General features: G+C 52.2%; 1 protein-coding gene across 1 annotated transcript in view; it reads right to left on the bottom strand.

Moving 5' to 3' along the window:
- Window positions 1-22,486, bottom strand: part of ATXN7 (ataxin 7) — a 62,317-nt gene that overhangs the window by 34,601 nt on the left and 5,230 nt on the right. Inside the window, exons 2-4 of the mRNA XM_044675713.1 lie at window positions 22,311-22,481; window positions 22,047-22,115; window positions 8,101-8,205 (exon numbers count right to left, since the gene is read on the bottom strand). Of these exons, the coding sequence (XP_044531648.1) occupies window positions 8,101-8,205; window positions 22,047-22,115; window positions 22,311-22,481 (345 nt within the window). The remainder of the gene's footprint in view (window positions 1-8,100; window positions 8,206-22,046; window positions 22,116-22,310; window positions 22,482-22,486) is intronic.

Below are 22,486 nucleotides of genomic sequence, written 5' to 3'. Positions count from 1 at the left end.
CACCCAAAAGGCACTTCGGGCAGCAACCCAGGCTGGTGAGCCAGGAATTGCCCAGGGTGTGAGCCGGCTGTGAGAGGCTTTGAGATCAGCCTTCAAAGAAATCATCATCAGACGAGATACGGTCAGTAAATGAATAGGGGAATATGGGGGGGGGGGGGGAGACAGGAAAAGGAAAACTCAAAGACCTTGAATATGAGTAGATAAATGAGAAGGAAAAGCACGTTAAGAACCAAAGGAAATATGGCCTCTAGATCTCCTAATAAGTTCAGTCATCTATGAATAAAAACCACAAAATAAAAGAAATGAGGCAGAAGGACCCTAGAGGATATGAGAAGAATATGGAATCATAAGATGCTGCTCCTGAGTGGTTCAAAAGAAGTGAATATGATGAGAACAAAATTTACATCTGGGCAGAGCAAAAACAATGGGCAGGATAGAAAAACTGCAACGTCCAATGGCCAGCTTCTCCGAAGAACAGAGAAAAGAACAAATGAGGAATGTAAAGAACAAAAGTGAAAAATAGCCAAGAAGAAGAGAAACAAAAAGAATAACTTTCAAAGAAAACCTGTTCATGCTGTGAGCAGAACATACTGATCTCAAAAGCAGACGTGCAGACAACTGAAGAACATGACAGGCGGAAAACCTTAACACCATAATGGAGGAAATGGAGAAGAGACTGCCCAGGACTTCTGAACATATAAAATGATATTCCAATTTAAAGAATTCACAGATCTCCTTCAGAAAAACACCCATGGCTGCAAACTTCCAAGGCACATAATGGTTTAAATAAACAATTTAACAAACAGCAAGTTCTGCAAGCCATCAGAAGAAAAAACTTCAAATACAAATCTAAGGAAATATAAAAAAAAAAAATGCAAGGCTATTCCACACACCCAGGAGAAAAAGGAGGAGGGACTGGGATGATGTGCTCTGAAGAGCAGTGGATTTTCACTTCTGTCTCTTGTTGGTACATCTACCATTTTAGTTTGCAGCCTTTAATCTACTGTAGATTGGGAAACCAAATAATAAAATGTTAGAAATGAAGTAAATTGTAAAGACCCCCCTGGGGGCGGGACTTAGAGGGAGAGTCTCTTATGGAATACCATCTATGAGCTTCATGACAGAGACAATGCGTTGTTGAGGTGCTGTTGAGAAGCTTTTTGTTTCTAATTTTAGAATAGTGTGATATATTTGATATTGCTGAAGCTTTCTGATTGGCAGGCTATTGTATTATTAAACATGTGTTTTTTTTCCTTTCCAAATAAAGCATAAGCCCCTTGAAGACAGGGTCTGTCTTATATACCTTTATTTTCCTAGGTCCTAGCAGAGGTCTTCTTTGCACAGAGATGGTACTTAAGAATGATTTGTTGGGGCAGCTGGGTAGCTCAGTGGATTGAGAGTCAGGCCTAGAGATGGGAGGTCCTGGGTTCCAATCTGGCCTCAGACATTTCCCAGCTGTGTGACCCTGGGCAAGTCACTTGACCCCCATTGCCCACCCTTACCACTCTTCCACCTAGGAGCCAATTCACAGAAGTTAAGGGGTTAAAAAAAAAAAAGAATGATTTGTTGATGATAACTAATAATTAAATAAAAAAAGAGTGGCACTCAGGAGGCAGGCTACCCTGCAGCTCTGAGCTTCACCATACAAAAGAGAGGCATGAAATGATAGTTTGAAACATTTTTAGAAAGAATGCCAGAACTGAAGAAATTGTTTGCTCTTGAATACCTCCATCAAGAGAAACATAGGAGGAGTGAATTAATGCCATCACCAGAGACAATAACAGCAACAGAGTAACAGAAAGAGACTTCTTTCTAAATGTACACAAGGAGACGGTGAAGGTGCAAATCTGGAAGATGTCAGTAAGGGTTTTGGTGCCTGAAAAGTTGACCTTTTCAGGGGGGGGGGGGTCAGCTGGTACCTGAGAAAGTAGGAGAACTTGGACAAAGGAAAGGTATTTCCAGGCTGCATAATCAGGGAAGTAGTAGTGGGGAAGGGGCCCTGCTATGGGCAGTGTCCTCTCTAAATCCTGCTTTAATTGGCATTGTTCTGAGCGTTGGACACGATGGAAATGAGAAATCCATAGGGCAAGCCCTACAAGGCAGGAGCAAAAAGAGTCTCAAAGGGATCCCTTGGAAGCTTTAATGGCATGAAGAATACAAAGAGAGAGATCAGAATACAGGGATCATGGATCAGAGAATGAGAGTCTTGAGCAAAGAGAAAGAGGATAGATAATGAATAGAAAGAATTCTTTTTTGGAAAAGGGTGCAAAAAAAGGACATTTTAGATATACTAATGAACAAGATTAATTGAAGGTGAAGAGAGCAAATGGGAAATCTACTTGAAAGAGGGAAAAAAATCTTTCCTTGAAAAAAAAAGAGGAAAAAAAAAAGTGGAGAGGAAGAATTACATAACCAGATAAAAGCAGGAGAGAAAAAAGAAACTAATAAGCAAAAACCCAAAAAGAAAGAAAGGGTTAAGTAATAAACAAGGGGGCATGGGAGACAAAAGTAAAGAGGAAAGAATCACTGGGTATAGGGCTTCCTTAAAAAGATTAAGATTAAGTAACTGAAAAGAAACAATACTGTGTTTATAGAAGAGGAAAAGAAAAAAACCTATAACTATTAGAGAGGAAGGAAAATATAAACCTAACTTTAAATGTTAATGGATTGAACAAACCAATAAAGAGAAAAAGAGTAACAGACTAGACAGGAAAACAAAATCCTACCTCTCTGTGGCTTATAAGAAACATAGAAAAAACAGAGATATAAGGGGCAGCTGGGTAGCTCAGTGGATTGAGAGCCAGGCCTAGAGATGGGAGGTCCAAGGTTCAAATCTGGCCTCAGATACTTCCCAGCTGTGTGACCCTGGGCAAGTCACTTGACCCCCATTGTATTGACTCCATGAAAGAAGATAAGGGTTTAAAAAAAAAAAAGCAGAGATATATAGAAAATGAAACTGAGGGGATGGAAAAGAATTTACTATTGCAGTAAGTGAATCCAAAAAAAAAGCACTAATTATAATCATACAAAATAAAATTATAATTATAATCTAACAAAGTAAAAACAAATATTTGAAAAATTAAAAAGGAATAATCAAGGAAATTATATTTTGCTGAAAGGAACTGCAGACAGCAAATCAGCAGATTTGCTACAGAGGGCAGCTGGGTAGCTCAGTGGATTGAGAGTCAGGCCTAGAGACGGGAGGTCCTGGGTTCAAATCTGGCCTCAGACACTTCCCAGCTGTGTGACCCTGGGCAAGTCACTTGACCCCCATTGCCTACCCTTACCACTCTTCTGCCTTGGAACCACTACAAAGTATTGACTCCAAGATGGAAGGTAAGGGTTTAAAAAAAAAAAAAAGTTATCCTAAAGAATGAACGGGTCAGACCCAGGACAATTCTGAAGGATTTGTGGTAAAGAACGTTACCCACATTCGAAGGAAGAACTGCAGGAGTGGAAACAAGAAAAACAATCGCCTGAACACATGGGTTGATGCGGACATGATTTGGGAAGTAAACTCTAAACGACCACCCCAATGCAACTATCAATAATATGGAAATAGATCTTGATTGATGACACATGAAGAAACCAGTGGAAATATGTGTTGGCTACAGGAGGGGCTGAGAGGGGGAAGAGAGTAAGAACATGAATCATGGAACCATGGAAAAAATTTTTCTAAAAAATAAAATTAAAGACTGCAAAAATAAATAAATGAAAATTAAAAACTAAAAAAAAAAGAATGAATGGGTCAGAGAAAATAATATCTTTACAAATATACATAAACAAAATAGAAAAAGAGAAGATTAATAAACTGAAACAACATACCAAAAATTCATTGATGTGGCTAAAGCAATCTTCATGTAGAGGATTAATGAATGAATATGTGTAAAAATTAGAAAATCAACAAATAAACAAATCAAAATAAGCACAAAAGGAGCTATCAAAAAGGGGGTATGTATATATATATATAATGGAAACAAAAAAATTCTGCATAGAAATAATAAAACTGAAAGCTAGTTTTCTGAAAAGGCCAATAAAATTGATCAACTCTTAGAAAATACAATTAAAAAGAGAACAGAAGCCAACATTTAAAAAGCAGCATATGAAGAAGGTGAAATCACAGCAAAATTAGAAAAAATAAAAAGAATACATAGAACACAGTATGCTAACAAAATTGAAAACACAAACTAGAATACCTTCAAGACTATAAAATATCTATGCTATCAAAAGACCAGATAGAGATCTTAAATAACTCAATATCTGAAAAGTAAGTAGATTTAACTGTAAAGGAATTACTAAAGAAAAACTTTTGGCCCTGATGGATTTAGAGGAGAATTCTATCAAATTGGACTTGACAACTTAGTCTCAAAAACTGAGAAAGTAAGCACCACCCCAGGATCCTTTTATGAGAGAAATATAGTTCCAATACCTAAGCCAGAGAAAGATAAAAAGATGGAAAGAAAATTAAGACAGGCCAATATCACTAATGAACACAAACTCAAACATTTTAAACAAAATCTTGTCAGAGATTCTAGTGATTTATCTAAGAAACAACTTATTATAATCAAGTAGGCTTTATACCAGGGATGCAAGAATGGTTCAACATCAGAAAAATAACCAACATAATTAGTCACATTAAAAATCAAAATATTTAAAATTACACATTCTCAACAGATGCAGAAGAAGCAGAAAAAGGACAACTCTTTTATGTTAGAAACTTTACAAAGTATAGTCATAAAGGAACCTTTAAAAAATACCATAAAGAGCACATGCATATCACATGCAATGGGAACTTACAAGAACCTTTTCCAATAAATACAGGAGTGAAGCAAAATACCTACTTTCCGCACTACTATTTGATACTGTTCTAGAAAAACTAGCATTAGCAAAAGGACAAGAAAGAAATCAAAGGCATAAAGTCAGGTAGAAAAGAGAAAAAACTGTCCCGATCTGCGGATGATATGCTAGTTAACTTAGAAAATCCTCGAGAATCAGCAAAGATAACAAAACAATTAAGAGCTTCAGTAACGTTGCAGGCCATAAAGTAAGTCCTCAAGAAGGAATAGTATTTCTCTAGGTAAGAAGCAATGATAAAAAGGGAAATCTCATTTCAAATAACTACAAAATGCATAAAATATTTGGGACTCTATCAAAATGCACAAAAACTTTTATAGATCCAAAGTGCTACATAAGGAAATGAAGGACTAAAGGATGGAGCCCCAAAGGATGGAAAACTCCTCCAGGGCAGACTTCCAGACTAAATGTCTGGGTCTCCCTAAGGCCCCGGGGGAGGCCCTTCATGCACGGATCCCCACAGACTGTTTGATTTCCTCTCAGGTGGACACTCAAAAATACAACTGGATCTGACCAGGGAAAGAGACAACCTCAAACTTTAGAAAGGTTTGTTGACTGATTATATGGGTTAACTGCAAACTGTCCAAAGGTTGAACAGATAACATTAAGTATATGACTATTGTGGATTATAAACTGCGAAATGTTTCAAAATAACCATTACATTTGACTCTTAAAGTAACATGCTTTTTTTTCAATACTCCAATTGTTTTGGAAGGAATTGTATATAAGATGCTATAATTTTTTATTCAGAAGACCAGAGATTTACAGCTGAAAGGGGCCTCCCTACAACTTGACATAATATTTTTAAAAAGGACAAATGTTCACTGAAGGTAAGAAAATATATTTTCTCTCTAATCAACATGAATACTTTTCAAGAACAAGTAGGGAAAGTGCCCAGAATGACAATTTTCAAAGTTCTGTGGTTTTTTTTTTTTGCAGGTACACAAAACTCTTGATGAGAACCAGCGGTCAGGGTGGGAGATAGCCCTAAAGGGGATAAAGTCACCTCTTGCAATGTGCTGGGACCCAAAGATGAGTGAGTGAGTGAGTGAGAGAGAGAAAATGACAGAGACAGACAGAAAGAGGGGGGGGGAGAAAAAGAGAGAGAAAGAAACAGAGAAAGAAAGAGAGAGAGAGAGAGAGAGAGAGAGAGAGAGAGAGAGAGAGAGAGAGAGAGAGAGAGAGAGAGAGAGAGAGAGAGAAGGTGGGGAGTTAGGCAGAAAATTTTCTGACAATACTGGTATTGCAGAGAGATTATAGCTTAAAGCTGGAAGGGATCTTGGAAGGTCATTGAGTCCAATCCTTCATTTTACAGACTGAGGCAGTCCCAGTATCATTCAGCTGGTTAAGTGTTTGAGGCAAGATCTGAATATCGATATTCCAGACTCTAAATCCACTGCTCTAGGAACTAATTGATTCTGCCAGGGTTTCAGAAGTCATGCATAGTTTAAAGGGATGATATTTGTATGCAGGGGTGAGCCTTTTTTCTGCTTCTTTCATCCTTTCACTGGTCTTGCCAGAGAAANGAGAGAGAGAGAGAGAGAGAGAGAGAGAGAGAGAGAGAGAGAGAGAGAGAGAGATTAGAGGGAGAAAGAGAGAAGAGAAGAAAATAGAGGGAGGGGAGGGAGAAGGAAAGAGGAGGAAGGGAGAGGGGGAGAAGAGTCTAGGTACCTGGATAAGGGAAAAAAATGACATTTTTCTTCTCATTAACCCCTCTCTGAAATTTAGCATTTCTTTTCATTATGAACACACACAACAAAAATTCTGAGGAGTCTGACCAGATTGCCCAAGACGTCCACCACACACTGAAAAGGTTAAGCACTACTGTTCGAGGGAAAGGAGGGAGGGAGAAGGGCAGCCCCAGGAGAGTCCTCAGGACACTTGATTTTAAGGGATAAAACTCAACATTAAACCAATGCAAGCAAGATTTAAAGAAAAATTAAAAACTGGGGACGACGTTTCATACGAGGCATCTCTAACTCTCAACATCTAGAGAAGGGAGTCAAATTTGTAAGAACTGAGGCATTCCCCAATGAAGACACTGAAACTATCTTTAGTCATGTGAAAAAATGCTTCCCATCCCTGAGGTCCCCGAGGGAAAGGCAGACTAGAACGTCTGAGGTACAAGAGACAAGGAAGGAGGGAGGCCCATGTTGGAGGGGCCCTGCTGGGGGAGCCCCGTGGAGCTGCGCCGGGCCCCCTGGGCCCCAGCACGCCAGCAGAGACCAGAGATGCGAGGAAGGACCCGCTCGTGCTGGTTCCGCAGGGCGCAGAGCGGACCTGAAGGCCGGCTCGGCCATGGCGCCAGCGGCGGGGAGGCAGGGAAGGAGGAGGACGGGCGGAGCGGCAGCCTGGGCTCAGGAAGGAGAAGAGGCCCTTGGCAGGTCCCAGAGACCAGGCAGGCTCCAGTTGGCCAGTCTGGAGGTGCCTGACTTTCAGAGATGTGCTGCGGGCCAGGGAGGGGGAGCAGCAAGGACACACGAGGGATCCCAGGGCGGGCCGGACCCACAGAGACTGGACCGAAGCAGGAGGGAGGACCGGGCTCAGCACACGCTGACACACGCACAGACACGCACACCGGCTGGCGGACTCTCTGCTCTCCGGAGGTGATGCGGCCCGGAGGCCTGGGGGAGGGGGGCAGACGCACCCCAATCCGTAAGGGCGGCTGAGAGCCGGGAAGGGTTTGAGCCCTCGTGCCGGGGTCCCTTCCATGTGCTGCTCTCATTCGGGCTTCCCTCTGGGGGCCTCCCGGGACCATGTTCGCCTGTGCACGTGTGTGTGCCGCACCTCACGGGGAAGCACGCGTGACTTCCCGTGGAGTCTTCCTCGCGGCCAAGGCTACGCAGGTCCTTTTGCCAAGGTGCCCCCCGATAGCGCACCCGCAGAAGACTGAACATCCCAGGCCGGAGCCTCCCCCCAGCCTGCGGCTGTGCTGTCCAGCCTCTTCTTCTGCCTCCTCGCCTCCGTCCTTCTACCTTTCTCTGGCCGCCGCTCCAGGCCAGACGAGCCCGGGGGTCCCTGCTCGACGGCCTCCCTCCCTCCCTCCCCGCTCCTCACGCTGGCCCTGCAGGATGGGGAAGGGCCCGTCGGGCTCAGGGCGCCCCCCTCTGTGGTGTTCTGTGGCCCGCTTTGCGCCCGCAGGACCCCCATCCACGAGTGAGCGCTTGTGGCAGGAGCTCCGGACGAGGAGGGGCGCCGAAGGGCCGCCGCCTCCTTATCCCGCCCCCCCAAGCGGCCGCGACTTACCGTAGTGCGACTGGAAGGCCTGCGGCTTGACCACCTGGTTGCAGTGGCTGCACATCACCAAGTAGAAGTCGTCGTGGGCCGGGCAGAGGCCGAAGATGGGCATGTCTGCAAGAGAGAAGAGAGCGCTCAGGGCTCGGCCGCGGCCCCCGCTGGACGAGGCTCCGAAGTGGCCCCCCCCCCCCCCGCCTCCCCGCCAACGAGAGGCCGCCTCGGAGGCACCTCGAGCTCAAAGGACCCCCAAGCCGGCCGGAGCTGGAGCCGCCGTGGGAGACTTGTGTGACGGAGCGGGCCGTGGCGGCCCTCTGCCAGCCGCCCTCTAAAGGAATCCCCGCCAGAGCCCCGGCGTTGGTGGGACTGTTCGGGGCGATTCCAGGCGTGGAGCTACAAATAAAACTTCTAAGTCACTGCGAACAGACGCCGGCAACGAGTGACTTAGAATGAAGCCTCCCATTTCAGGGCGGAAGCTGAACTCGGAGCCCCAAAGACGGCATCGATCCGTCGGGACAAGAAGGTTCTCGGCTTCTACGTTGGGTTCGAAACCGGACCAGGAACGTCCTTCACAAAGGATCCCTCCGGCCGCCAGCAAACATTTCTACAGATTCTCGGGACGCCGCGAGGCAGTTCGAGCGTTCTGACGGGAGCTTCGGCGTATCTGACTGAAGCAAAGGGCTGAACCTTCGCCCGGCCGTTCTCTGATAAAATGACTTTGGAGAATACAACTTACCACTGAAAGGGGCCAAGAGCCAACAGAGCAGTCCGTGGCATTCTCCCTCCCCAGGATGGACAGACAGAAGTCGAAGGCAGCCCTCATTCTCCAGGCAGAGTCCAAAACAGCCATTTAAATGGCCTTCAGACCCCAAAGGGCAGAAACACCAAGGCAGCCTCGACTCCATCCGCCATCAGAAACTCATCCAAAACCTTTAGAACTCGAGCAGAGACTGAACTTCACTTTCATCTCAGTAAAGTCGAGGCAAAGTCGTCCTTCAGAGAGGACAGGGAGGGAGGGAGGGAAAGAGCTGAGGGCCGAGTTCAGATCCTCCTCCTGGGGCGCCCCTCCCCCACATGGCAGGAGGGCTGGGCACGGGGGGGGGGGGGGGGGGGAATGGCGCCTCCCCCCAGCTCCCTCCCTTTCCGCCGGCCTCTAGACTGGGCGGCATCAGATGGAAGTGGGTCCACTCATGGCCTCCACGGTTCAATAAAGCCGTCTGCAAGAAGCAGGCGAGGCCTGTGCGGCTCCCTCGGAAAGGCTCTGAGTGTCCGAGAAGACGCCCAGGACAAGCAGCAGGCGAGCGGCCTGGATTCTTTCTAGCCCAGGCGAGCCTGGGGGCTCATTCTTGGCGCCGGCCACGCGGAACCGGAATCAAGGCTGCTCGAACCGCCATTCGCTGCCTTCCCGGGTCGTTCGGCTGCCCGTTTCATCCAGCGGAGCTCGTGAGGCCGAGCAGGAGGCCGAGGACCCAGGAGTGCACCGGCTCCGGCTCTTTTCTCCGGGGCCTGTAAGGGAGCGGCTCATGCCATGTTTGGAGAGAATCCGGGCTGTGCAGCTCCTTCAAAGCTCCAGCCTCGCCCTCCCTCGGAGCGCAGCGCAGAGTTCCGGGTCTATTCTCGGCGTCTTGGGCAGAAACCCTATTTCTCTTCCTATTTCTTATTAAATGTGTGAAAAATGAGAATTTCTTCCCTTTTATCAGCCCAGAATCTGCACAGCAATTTACGTAAGACGCCCCTTCCTGCCGCTGGCTGAGCACACGCGTGTTCGCGCACTTTCTGTGCCGTCACATACCGAAGAGCTCCGCCACCGTCCGAGCCCGGGTGGGCTGTCGTGGCCGCAGACGCGGGACGGCCGTGTGGGAGCCGCGTGTACATTGGCGTGTTTCCCGAGCCGGGGAGGAGCGTCTGCGCTCGTGTGAGGAGGCTCCTGCGTCGTGACGAGGACACGTGCTGGCCGGGCAACTCTGAGCCAGAGAGGGGCAGGCGGAGGCCCGGCGCCGGCCCAGAGGGAGCCCACGTGCTGGAAGGCTCGGCGAGCGTCCAGGGCGGCCTGGCCACTAGTGTCCATCTGCCCTCCCCGGGCCGGCCAGCTTCTCCAGCCACCCCGACTCTTCTGGACATCAGGAGGACAGAGGCTGCAGGGAGGCCCGCGGGGGCACATGCGGAGGCCCATGGAGGCCCGTGGGGGGCCGAGGCCCCTCTCGTCTCTCTGGGAAGGCTCTCGCTGGGCAGCCTCAGCCCGAGAGGCCGCTGAAGGCTGACGGGTCGGCCCCGTTTGCCACCACGCCGCCCCGCACGGCGAGTGCCACTGCCCGGCATGTGGCTCATGATGGCCCCAGGAACAGGCCGGCCATTCGGGCGGCAGGCAGGGCACAAGCGGCCTCCCCCGGAGTCGCGGCAGCTCCGCGGTTGGGGATGAGGCTCCCCCAGCTCCGCACGGATAAACGGTCGGAGCCCCCCTCAGAAAACAGGTCCTGCTTGGGAAGCCGGCGGCGAGCCCACAGCGGAGGCGCTCAAATCCCTGCTCCGGGCGTGGGTGGGTGAGCCGGGACGGTGGTTCCGAGCCAGGCTTGGGCTTGGGCTTGGGGTGTCGACGTTCCCCTTCTCAGCACTGGAAGTTTCCCTCCAAGCTCTGAGTGAAAGATGTCGGGCAGTGGCCGGGCCAGAAGGCCTGTCCTTGCCGGCCGGGAAGGCGGCTCTGGGGCGGGCAGCGCTCTGCGCCCCCCCTCCGAGGGCCTCGGGGCTCTCTGAAGCGCCTCGTGCAGAATGGAATTTCTTAGAGATTTAGAAAATGAACCATTTTAAAAACAACCACAAAACCCCTCCCCAACGCATCCTTTTCTGGCACTTTCTGTTTGCCTCTAGATCTGCTTAAAGCTGCCCGTGAGCACAGGGGGCCCCGGACGCCCCCAAACAGCAGCCTCCAATCCAGCCTCCTGACTTCACAGTTACAATTCAGAAACGGAGGCCGAGAAGTTCCGAGCAAAGGTCGGAGCTCCTACAGAGTGTCTACACGGCAGGGAGCAGCCTCGCTTTCCCCAGATTCGGACTCTCCCTCCTGAGGTTCTGTGAAGAGTCCCCTGAGGAGGAGGGCCCCGGGGGCCTGGGGAAGTGGGGCCCCGGCAGCCTCTGGGAGGGGACTCCCTCCTCTCTGGCCTCAGGAACGGGTCCTGATCGCAGGCAGCTTCCCCTCTCCCGGCTCGGATCTTGCCTTTGGCTCTAGGTGGCACCCCTGGCCCGGGGGACCTCTCTGGGCCTACACGGGCCGGCACCACACACGAGGCCAGGAGGCCGGACTTGAGAACCTCCCACTGCGGATCTGGGGCCCCATCAGGGCCAAGATGGCTTCCAATACATCCACGGCGTGAAAATGGAAACGACGCCCCAAAGACGTGCGGCTGCAGAGCTCTGGGCCGGCCTGGGACCACCGAGGGGAAAGGCTCAGGGGAGGCCTCGGGAGCCTCCAGGGACGGAGCGCAGCCTGGGGTCGGCCTCCTCTCCCTGACTCCAGGCCAGCCTCAGACCCGGACAAGTTAGGTGACCCTGGACAAGTCCCTTACCCATCCACCCGGCCCGACACCTTTCTGTGCTGGGGCCCAGGCAAGGGTCAGCGCGTCCAGGTCCAGTTCACAAGATGTCTCAAAGGACGAACACGAAAGGCAGTGACTGCCCAGAGGGCCCCCTGACCCCCGGGGAAGGTCTCGCGTCCCCCAACTTCATAGATGAGGAAGCAGAAGCAGACGGCGGAGAAGGGAGGGCCCACAGCAGAGCTAGTGAGGGCAGAAGCGGGATCAGAACTCGGGCCGGCCATCTCCAGGGCCGAGGCACACACTGGACGCCAAAGAACAACAAATCACCCTCTCACCCCTGCAGGACGGGCCCTGGGGCGCGGGGCCTCCCCTGGCTGCAGGGACCAGACCCGGCTCCGCCTCCAGGTGGGCCCTCAAGGCCGTCCCTTCAGGGCGCTCATCCTGAAGATCCCGGAGGGCTTCCCGCCTTCTCCAGCTCAAATGACAGATCGGGAAACCTGGGCAAACAGGGTGAAGTGACTGGCCCAAGGCCACACAGCTAGTCCTGTGAGGAAGGATTTGAACTCGGGACTCCCTAGACCCTGCGGGGTGGCCCCATCCTGGCGCTTCCCTGCTCCTTCTCTCCCCACAAGCAGCAGCAGTCGGGGCGATGGTCGCAGCGCCTGTGGTGCCCGCAATGCCCAAAGGGCGCCACCTCCTCTAGGAAGGCTGCCAGGATGTCAGGGAATCCAGACAGAGAGCCAGGCTGGGCCCGGCAGGACGTGGCCGGCTCAGGCAGGGGAGCCGAGGACAGTTTCCCGGGAGTCGGGCTGGACAGGCCGAGGTCCGAGCCGACCAGTGTCCCCGGGGGCCCCTGGCCTGTGACTGCCAGAGAAGCTGCTGACCCAGGAGGGACGCCGGTCAGCACCGTGAGAAGCAGCCCAGAGGCCCCCGGTGAGGGCCCATCCCCCACAGTGCCGGGTGGCCGGTGCGTGTTTAACGCCAGAGGAGAGAAGGTGCCCCTCCCAGCAGGGCTGCCCCCCAGGCTGGTGGAGTGGCGGCCGGTGCCTGGCCTGGCCTCGAGAAGACCCACGTTTGAATGCAGCCTCAGACACTGGATGGCAATGCGGCCTCCCTCCTCCCTCGAGGGAAACGGCGGCCCCGCGAGGACTCGGCGCCCGTCTGAGCAGCCCCGACTGGCCTCACTGGCCCGCCCAGAGGCCTCCCCTCCGTGAGCCCAGCCCGGGTGGACGCCGGAGCTCAGGGCCGGGCCAAGGAGCCCCGAGTTCCAATCCCGGCCGCTGCCTGCCGGCTGTGGGCGGCCATCGGGGGGCACCCGGCAGACCCCTGACTCCGCAAGGCCCCACGGCCAGCACTCCTGTGGGCAGCAGCTCGCCGGGGATCGTCCGCCAAGGCCCGCCGCCTGGGCCGAGATTCTTGGACAGGCCGGCCGTGCGGGGAGGACGCTGGGGGGACGCCAGGCTCAGGCCCGCTGAGGTTTGCAGAGCGCAGCTGTGACCTCCTCGGACAGTCCTGGGCCCTCTGGGCCGGCCCTGGGCACAGCCCAAGTGGCAGAGATGCCGCCCTGCCAGGGGGTCCCACAAACTGAGTTAGCCGCGGCCATTGTCCCCCGCCAAAGGGGCTTTGGGGGCTCCTGGATCTCCCCCGCAAGGGGCCGGGCCGGAGCCCACATCGGCATCCCCGGGGGGTAGACGGTGAAGGAGAGGGAGGAGGTCCGGAGGCCGCCACATGAGGGAGCCCATGAGGAGCCGCGAGCTGAGCTCTCGCACTCGCTCCCTGCAGCTCTCTCATGTCCTTTTGTGGAGCCAACCTGACGCCTCTTCTTGAGGGTGAGTAAAGCCACCCAGGCTGGGGGAGACATTGAACGCCATCTCCAATCTAGTGGACTCCTTGGGACACCCCACGGGGGAGGCTCTGCCATCCTCAGGACCTTCACTTAGGCGGCAAAGAGGAGCCTCGGGAAGAGGCTGGGACTCCGGGGCAGCGCCACGCCTCTGCCTCCTCCTTAAAGAGATTCCCTGCATCCCCCCAATTACATCAGCGGATGGAGCGCCGGGCGGTCCAGGGTTCAAGGGCGGCCTCAGACCCTTCCTAGCTGGGAGGCCCCGAGTGGTCGCTGAGCCAAGAACCAAGAAAACCAGCCGCGTCCCAAAGGGCTGCAGGCGGCGCGGCGAGAGAGAAGCAGAGCCTTCCGGGCCACTGGCCGGCCGAGGCTGGCTCCGGCCGAGCTCCTCAGAGGCGACGCCTCGCAGGGTGAGAACGACGGCGCGTCTCCGAGTTCAGACAGAAAAGGGGGGCCGAGCGCAGGCTCGCCGCCATTCAGGCTCCCAGCCTGGCCCGAGGAAGGCTTCACGGGGCCACTTCCGAGCGCTGATGCTAACCCAGAACCGGATATCCAAAATGGAGGGAAGCCTCAAGCGCATCTCCACGGCCCCCGGGAGGAGGGCCCCGAGCCGCTGGGCGAGGCCTGGACCAGGCCGGAGGGGGGTTGGGCAAGAACAGCCCAGGCCCATCCCCAGCCCGGTCAGTGACTGCGGCCGCCCCTTGGCTGGACGGCCGCGGCTCTTCTTCCCAACAGACAAAGGGCAGTCCTCGAGTGGCTGACGCTGTCCTTCTCTCCCTCCTGGCCTGCACGCTTCGGCTCCGAGTCCACCTTCCTCCTCGGCACTGGGCTCCCGGCCGGCCCGACGCTCCGGAGCCACTCGGGGCAGTCCTGACGCAGAGCCTCCAGCGGAAGCCGGAACAGGCCTTGTCCTTCTGCAGCGGCCTGGCTCGATCCCGCCCCTCCGGGAAGGGGTCTGGTTCCTCCTCGCTCCTGGCCCCGGACGGGGAGCTTCTTCTCCCCAAATCCCCCCAAGGCCGCAGCTCTGAAGTGCAGAAAGTAGGAAGCCCAGAACCTGCCCTCCACGAGGCCTCACACAGGAAGGTGTCCAACAAAGACGCAGAGAGACATGACAGACGCCCCGGACAGACGCCCAGGAAAGGGCCCGATCCTGAGGGCCCTCCACGGGGCTGGCCTGGGGCTGGAGGCTGGGCTGGACCTGGAGAACCAACAGCCATTTTCTCAAATATCATTCAATGAGCCATTTTCAAGAACACAAATATTTACTCCATCGATGAAAAAGAGGGCGGCCACGGCCATGGCGTGACCTCAAGCCTGACTCCCACGTGGTTTCCTGTTAGGGAGGTGCCGCCCCCCAGAAACCCCAAAACACCCCGGCAGAGCCAAAGCCCACCAGAAGAAAGCCAGGCCGAAAAGCCTGCCTCAGCTGTGTACCGGCACCTGCTCCGGGGAAGGGCCGCCGGCGGGCCTTCCCCACAGCGTGGGGCAGCCTCAGGCGCTAAATGGGAATTTGGGGAGAGTTCTGTGAAGCCACATGCGCTGCCCGAGGAAAAATCTAGAAACTCAGAAATGCAGACAACGTAGGTTTAGTCCTATACAATATGAACATTTTTTATCTTTTAATACCATAAATAAAAACAATTTTTTAAAAGTTTAAGTAAAAAGCTAAAGTTTGCCAAAAGATCCCGGAAGCATCGGAGCCCCCAAAGGCCAGAAGGGGAGCCGTGAAGCAGTTTAGTCACGGCCCCCCGCTGTGCTCACTACATTCTCCTCAAGCTTGTTTCCCTTTTTACACTTTTCCGCTTCTATACTTTAAATGTTTCTTTTTCTACAGTGTTTCCACTCTCCGCTGACCCCCACAGGGCCGAGTTCCTGGAAATGGCCCATAAAGGAAAAAAGCCTCCGACTCCTGCCCGGCACAAAGGGCCAGCCGGGCCTTGTAGGCCCTGCGATGACAATGACGATGATGGCGGCTCAGGTCTGTCCAGAATTCCCTTGGATGGAGGCTTGGTGGGGCTGGTTAGATGGAGGTTCCTCCTCCTCATCTAGGGATCTCTAAGCACTCCCTGCTAGAATCCCTCTTAAAATGGGGTAGCCAGAGGTGGAGTGGGGCAGGCCGGGGCAGGGATCTATCCAGGCAGTGACATCTCCCAAGAGCCTCTGTTGCCCCCAGGAAGGCGGTTTGGGAAGAATTTCTGCAAAATCTTGGAAAGCCCCAAAGCCTGCAGGGAGGCTGAAACCCCAGTTAGGAGAAAATGGAGAAAACTAAAAAGGTTTGACTTCAGACATGAAGCCCCCACAGGGAGCCTCCAGGGCTACAAAGCAGGCCTTCCTCCTTTCATCTCCACTATCATCCTCATTTTGCAAATGAAGAGACTGAGGGTCAGGGAAGTGACCTGCCCAGGTCACACAGCTGGAGTGGCAGGACTTGAATGCAGGTCTTCCTGCCTCCAGGCCCAGCATATCAATCCTCTCTGCCTGGAATCTGACTTAATTTATAAAAACTAAAAGATCCTGAGGGTCCCAGAGAACAGGTAGTTTAGAGGACGTCCGGAGTCCGAGCCCATGTTGCCTGTTCACTACTCTTCTCTGTTCTAAGAAAGGCTCGATCCCGGCAGGAGGAAGAGTTTTCTTGGCCAAGGGAGCGCTCTGGCTCTACCATTCCCTTCTCAGGCTCCTTTTACACGGAGGCCAACGGGGAGAAGTGACTTGCTAGGGGTTACACAGCTTGTAAGGTGAATTTGAACTCGGGTCTGCAGGACACCAGAGCAGGAACTATTATCTACTTTGCTACAAGTCACCCATTTGTGAAATGTAGACTCACCAACATATAAAAAAGAATGGCCATAATAAAATATTTTTTTTAAATGAGGAAATCTAAACCGAAGGTTGCCACTGTACCATTAGAACAGGGATGCTTTCTTTCACTGCCCCAAGACTACTTCGGTCAATGAACAAGCATCTAGGAAGGTAGGAGAAGAGGCCAAAGGCCTCCCTGAAGAACCCCTGAGGGCCCGGGATGTCCCCCTTGGGCACCTTGGAAGGGGGGGGCAGATTTCAGAACTTGTCTCCCCTCCAGGGTCCCATTTCTCCCTATCTGACAGCCTCTGGGACTCTCTCTGGATTCTGCCTTCTGGAAGAAAGAACACTTGAGAAGCCTCACGGTGAACTTGGGGCTCCTCTTGTGCCTGAGACTCCCGAGCAGGTTACTAGCTCCATCCCAAACCCCACTTACTAGAGAACTTGGACCCCCCAAGCTGGGTCAGCCACGCTGCTGGGAGGGAATGCAGTGCCCCCACGACTCTCTCCTCACTGACCCACCATGTTCTCTTCCTTCCTTTTCCCTGGGGGAGGTGAAGGTGGTGGGGGGCAATGTGAATGGACTGGGGTTCCCCCTCTTTATTCTCCTTGTAAAGGCTGGCTTAGGGGGAAGGGGAGGAAGGAGAACTAAAGGAAACAAACTGTATCAGAGAAACTGGTTATAAACATTCTTTCCCAGTTTGTTTCAATCTAATCTTGGTTCCGTTTGTTTTGTTTGTACAAAAGTCTTTTAATTTAATATAATCAAAAATCCCTCATTTTACATCTTACAGTGCCCTCTCTCATCGGATCATAAATTCTTCCCTTCTCCACAGACCTGTCAGCAAACGCTTCCCTGTTCCCTTAATTTCCTTCTGGTAGCCCATCTTGACCTTCTAGAAGGTTTCAGATATTGGTCTCTACCTCGTGTCCGCCATACTGTTTACCAAATTTCCCAGCAGTTTTGTCTTATCCCAAAATGAGGTCGTTGGGCTTCTCCAACACAAGGTAAAACAATACCAATATATGGTTATCTTAAAAACACACAATGTTACCCCACCCTCAGCTTTGGGATCAAGAGAGCAAAACCAAGAACCTGGGCCCGAACCTTGGCTTTGCCACTTTCTACCTGGGAGATTCTGGGCAACAACAATCTCTCTTGGACTCAGTTTCCTCATCTGCAAAACAAACCAGATGACTTCTCCAGTTCCTTCCAGATCCAAATCTGATCTTGATTATAGCACATCTGAAAAGCCTGCTGCCCGCCTCAGAACAAAAAGAAGCTGCAATATCTATTTTTTAAAATTAAAAAAAAAAAATCCAGCTGGAGCTCTTTCCAGGCTAAGGCTAGCAAACTGAAAACAGCAGCAACTTCAGTGATGAGGTATTCTGAGTCTTCCTGCTGGGACGTATGAGGGAAGAATCAAACCACAGAAGGGTGAAGACCCAACAGTAGGAAAAATGGCAGCCTGAACCAGGGTCCCCCAAGAAAGGGGACCGCCAGGCACAGGACAGCTCAGGGCTCTGTAGGCCCCTCCACTCATCCACACCAGAGGAGTCCCGGGAAGGGCACGGCCATGTTCAAAACCTCACAAGCAAACAGGGATTCTGTCCAAAAGTCTAAAGACACAAATCCACTCCTCACTTTTTCTTTGATTACTAAATGTGAAAAAACAAAGCAAAGCAGTAACAATCACTTGATGTGACTCACACTCAGAGGAGGCACTGAGGCTCTTCTAGGTAATCTCCATTTTCCAGTGACTATGAATGGCAAACGGCAGCAGGCATCAGACTTGCTGAATTCTATTCCAGGCCTGGATGCTGTGTGACGCCAGCCTTCCGAGCAGGGTGAGAGGTCTGACTGGCTGCTTGGTTTGCCTGAGCCCAAAGCCTACGCAGGCTTTTTTCATTTAAAATTAAGAGGAATAAATTCTAATATTTAAGAATGATGCAGATGGAAAATAAAAAGAAGTATTTAGTATCTCTTAAAAGCAATTCATCCATCTCTGTGCCCTCTAGGAATGCCCAAGACTCCCCGATGGGCAGGGAGGCGCCGAGAGGAGGTAAAACAGAGTCCGTGACAGAGAGCTGCCCACTCACACAGCAGCACCGACTGCCCTCTGCCTCGGGGTCTGTTTGCTACCATCCTTACAGCACCGCACTGAGGAGAGGGAGAGGGGGAGACAGAGAGGGCTTGGGTCAGTCAATGGACAAGCTCACACTATTACCCAAGCTGCCACGGGATGCAGAGAAAGGCAGAAGATGCTCTCCAGGAGCTCCCGGTTTATTGACCCTGCCGTACCTATCTGGGCAAGGAGGGAGCTTCCTGTACCTACCCAGGGACGGGTCTGACTCAAAGAAAACATTCTGTCCCTCTTCGATCCCAGACCAAGGACAGCCTGCACTCCTGGATAGTGCTAAGACAGGAGGGGGGGCCCACAAAGGGAAGGCCTCCCCCCAGCCTCCCCTCCCCTCCCCCAGGGTCTCCCACTCCAGACTGTGGCTTTAACTGGAATCAAGGTGGAGCCATCTCTGGAGATGGTCAACCCTCCCCCCCTCCACACAGCCAATTCAACTTCTCTAGCCTTCTTTCCAAAAGAAATGAGTTAAAAGCTGGGCATCTAGTCAAAGAGCCTCCGCGGGCTAGGCTAGCAGAGCCATTCCCCCTTTCATCCTGAGAAGTACGCGCGGGCTCACCGTGCAGCACCTCGAACCCCTCACAAAGGAGACCAAAGAAGGGTCCACAAAGAGGCCCACTGGCCCAAGGCCTCGCTCCCCCGTGACTGTGGAAGCGTCCAGTTTGGAATGGCTGAAAGCTCTGCTCCCCTTCTACCTAGTTCATCTGGGCCATGAATGGAGCTGGGCTGTGGAGGCCAGACGGGCCTCCCAGTGAGGCCATGGAACCAATTTAAAAGGTAACTGGGAAATATTTAACGAAAGAAATGAAAACACGAGGGAGCCTAGATGATGTCACTGTGTGGCTTTCTAAGTAAAAGTGCTGTTCAATGGGCTGATCAGGGCCCTTCCTTATGATTTAGCACTGTCATGACACCCCTGGATTAGAGGGGTCCCCAAGGTCCCTTCCGGCTTTAAAACTAAGGGTCCTAAGTCACTTCCTCAAATGTAAAATGAGTGAACCGGATTATGTCTAAGCTTCCTTCTGGATCTAATATGCTAGGATTAACATTCTTCCTATTAATTGCATAGAAAGTTAATTTGGGTAAAATTCAATATTTCATGCATTAGCCTGGTTTTTTAAGAAGACTCAAGAGAATAGTCATCTTTTCTTTGTAATGTGTTCGTTTACAAATATAAAAATATGACACAAAAATTCCTACAGAAATCACTACCATCATATGTCATTAAAGATTACAGTACAAAACGAAGGTGAGGTTAAAAAACTCCAGATATGCTAAGAAAGGAAACAGAGCGACCTCCAAAAAGCCCAAATAAATCCAATTAGAAACTACAACTAACTTGGAATAATCTGTGTGAAGAGAGCGAGTTCAGGTGGGAGCAGAGAAAAGGGGTTCCTATGAATGAACAAACAGTTCCTGGGTATTAATGGAAGTTAAGTTTTCACTTTTTTCCCTGGGAAAACGCTTGGTGGACCCAGTGCAGTTTACATCCTGCCTCTGGTTTGCAGGTCACCCTTTTTAATGCTCTTTGGGGAAATGCCTAGGCCGCCCTGCCTTCTCTCACCTTCCTACCCAGATGATACCCAAATCCCAGCTCCAACCACCCTTCTCTGAAACCTTCTCAGAGCCTCCTGATCCCCTAGTGGAAGGCCTTCCCTCAGCTGATGATCCCCAATACAGCTTCGCCTCCCTCCTGAGGCCGGGAGCTCCCAGAGCAGGGATTTCCCTTTTCTTTATCGGGGCCTCTAGGCCACACGCCGGTGCCAGTGACCCTCGAGGCTCGCTGGTCACTGGGAAGCCTCTTCTCCATTGGCTCACAAAGTCCTTGAAAGCAGAGCTGGTGCGGTGGGTGCCTTTATCCCTACCACAGAGCTGAGCCGCTAGGAAGATGGACAAACAAACAGGAAAGTCTTGTCGTCAGGGGATGGAGTGTTCTGGTTAATCCAATCTCCTTCTTAAGGGCCTTAAGGTGTACATGTCATAGGATTATCAGCTGTCAAAGAACTAAAATGCACTCAATAAAACTGCCCTGAACAGAAATGATCTTTGAGGATTTAGAACATGGATCTGCCTCTTTCTGAGCGCCTCATCATGAACAACCTGTGTTAGTCTCGAACTGGCAAATGACAGGAGACCCAATAAGAGCTTCCTCTACTCCTTTCCAGAAAGGATGTATGAACGAAGGAGCCCAAGTAAAATGCAATCCCAAATCCCATGAATAACTGGCTTTGGAATAGAGCCACAGACACCTTAAGTGGGAGCCTGCTTAACAGAGTATACACCTCAGCTCTTTAATTGGGGAAATAGCTGCAGATAATTTGCATTTATTGAGTGCCTACCCTATACCAGCCCCTGGGCAGAGGAAGATGCATCAACTAAGTAGGTCCAGAACTCAAGGACCAGGGTCAGGAATACAGAAACCCAAACAGGGCATTCCAAGGGGGTCCTTCCAGGAGGATCCCAAAGGGGCTTCAAGCAGATCAAGAACCCTTTGGGAGACCCTGGGCCCATAGCCAGGGCAGCTCCCCAGATTTCAGGCTTTCCTAAAACAGCTCCCCTATTTGAGGATCTCTGAGGAATATCCCCCACAACAACTTCATGTTTTTAACGCTGAAGCTGGCTGCCAATTCAGCACCAAAACCGGACTAACAACTGATTTTTCCTATTGCAACATCTCTGACAAGGGCTGGGCTTCCTTCTCTCCTTTTTCATAGCAATTCTCATTTCAGAATCAATTTATTTGTTCCGTGATGCACTCCAATCAGAAAATCTCAATCGCCCCCCCCCAGTGCTCCAAACTCCACAAGTGGCACCACAAACCCCAGTAAAAGCTCCAGGCAGCAAATGGTGACAAGAGGCTGATCTGACCTTTGAAAATGGCACCCAAGCACTGGGCTGCTTCATGGCCCCAGGCACTGAGCCTAGGACCTGGGGTGGGGAAAAAAATCAAGGAGCTTGGGGAGAAAACACCCAAACTCTCTGCTCTGGAAGCAGTGCGGTGCTCTGGGGCCTCCTCGGCGGGACAGGGCACTAGGCTGCCTTCCCTCTCGTCTCAGGGAGAAGCCTTCAACTTGACCAGGGGGGCCCCAGGGATTCCTCGCACCTGTTCCCTTCCAAGAGCCACCCTTATCAGAAACAGATTCAAGCAAAGCTAGAAAACGGCTATAACAACTAGATTCAGACCTAATTATTGGCCCTAAATACAGGTTTGGGTAGGTTGAGTGACGGCATCTCACCCCAAACTTCTGCACATAAATCCAACAAGTTTCCACTATTCGGGTTTTTTTTTTAGTGTCCCCAACTTGATTCGGAAATGACTTCTGAAACACTCTCTACTGCAGGGATACGGTAGACTCAGCTCCAGAGAGGGTGCCTTCCTTGAGACACCAGAGTCGCCCGGTTTCCGGGCAGCCGGTCCCTAAGGGGCAGGACCCCTCCACCCACGTCGGGGCAGAGGATGCTCAGGAGCTGGAGGAAGTACCTCAGAAAGGAGAGCCTTCAATAGCTCCGGCCCCGCCCCTTCCCCACCCCCACCCGGCCCCGGGGTTCCCCGGGCACTGCGGGGAAGGGGGGGCAGTCCGGACAGGTGAGGAAGGCTAAGTTCTGGCCCCGAACTCGCCCCGGGCAGCTCGGGCCGGGAGAACTCACCTTCTCTGCACAGCCGCATTACTTCGCGGTTTTTCCCAAACTCCTTCAAACTTTCCTCCAATTCGGGTCCTAGGAAAGAGAAAGACAGACAGCGGCCAGAGCGGCGGGTCAGTGGCGTGGTGCGCGCGGCGCACGCCGGTATCCAGCCCGGGGCAGGGCAGGGGCGACCCTCCCCGGGGGCAGGGGCTCGAACAGGGCAGGGGCCCGGGCGAGCCGAGCCCGCAGGGCGGAAGGCAGGCGGGTGGGGGAGGAAGGGATCCTCACCGTCCTTCCCAGGAAGTTTCGCAGCCTCTACCCAGTGGTTCCACGGCTGTCCGACCATCGCCTCCGGACTGGGCAGAGACCTGCGCTCCCCGACGGTCGCCATTGTGGCTGCGGAGGTGGAGGCGCCGCCGCCGCTCGCGCCGCCTCCGCCGCCGCCGCCGCCGCTCTCTCCTCCC

The sequence above is a fragment of the Gracilinanus agilis genome, chromosome 1 (assembly GCF_016433145.1).
Source record: "Gracilinanus agilis isolate LMUSP501 chromosome 1, AgileGrace, whole genome shotgun sequence".
NCBI classification, from domain to species: domain Eukaryota; kingdom Metazoa; phylum Chordata; class Mammalia; order Didelphimorphia; family Didelphidae; genus Gracilinanus; species Gracilinanus agilis.
Note: the sequence above shows the minus strand (reverse complement) of the source record. Positions and strands in the feature narration are given on the sequence as shown.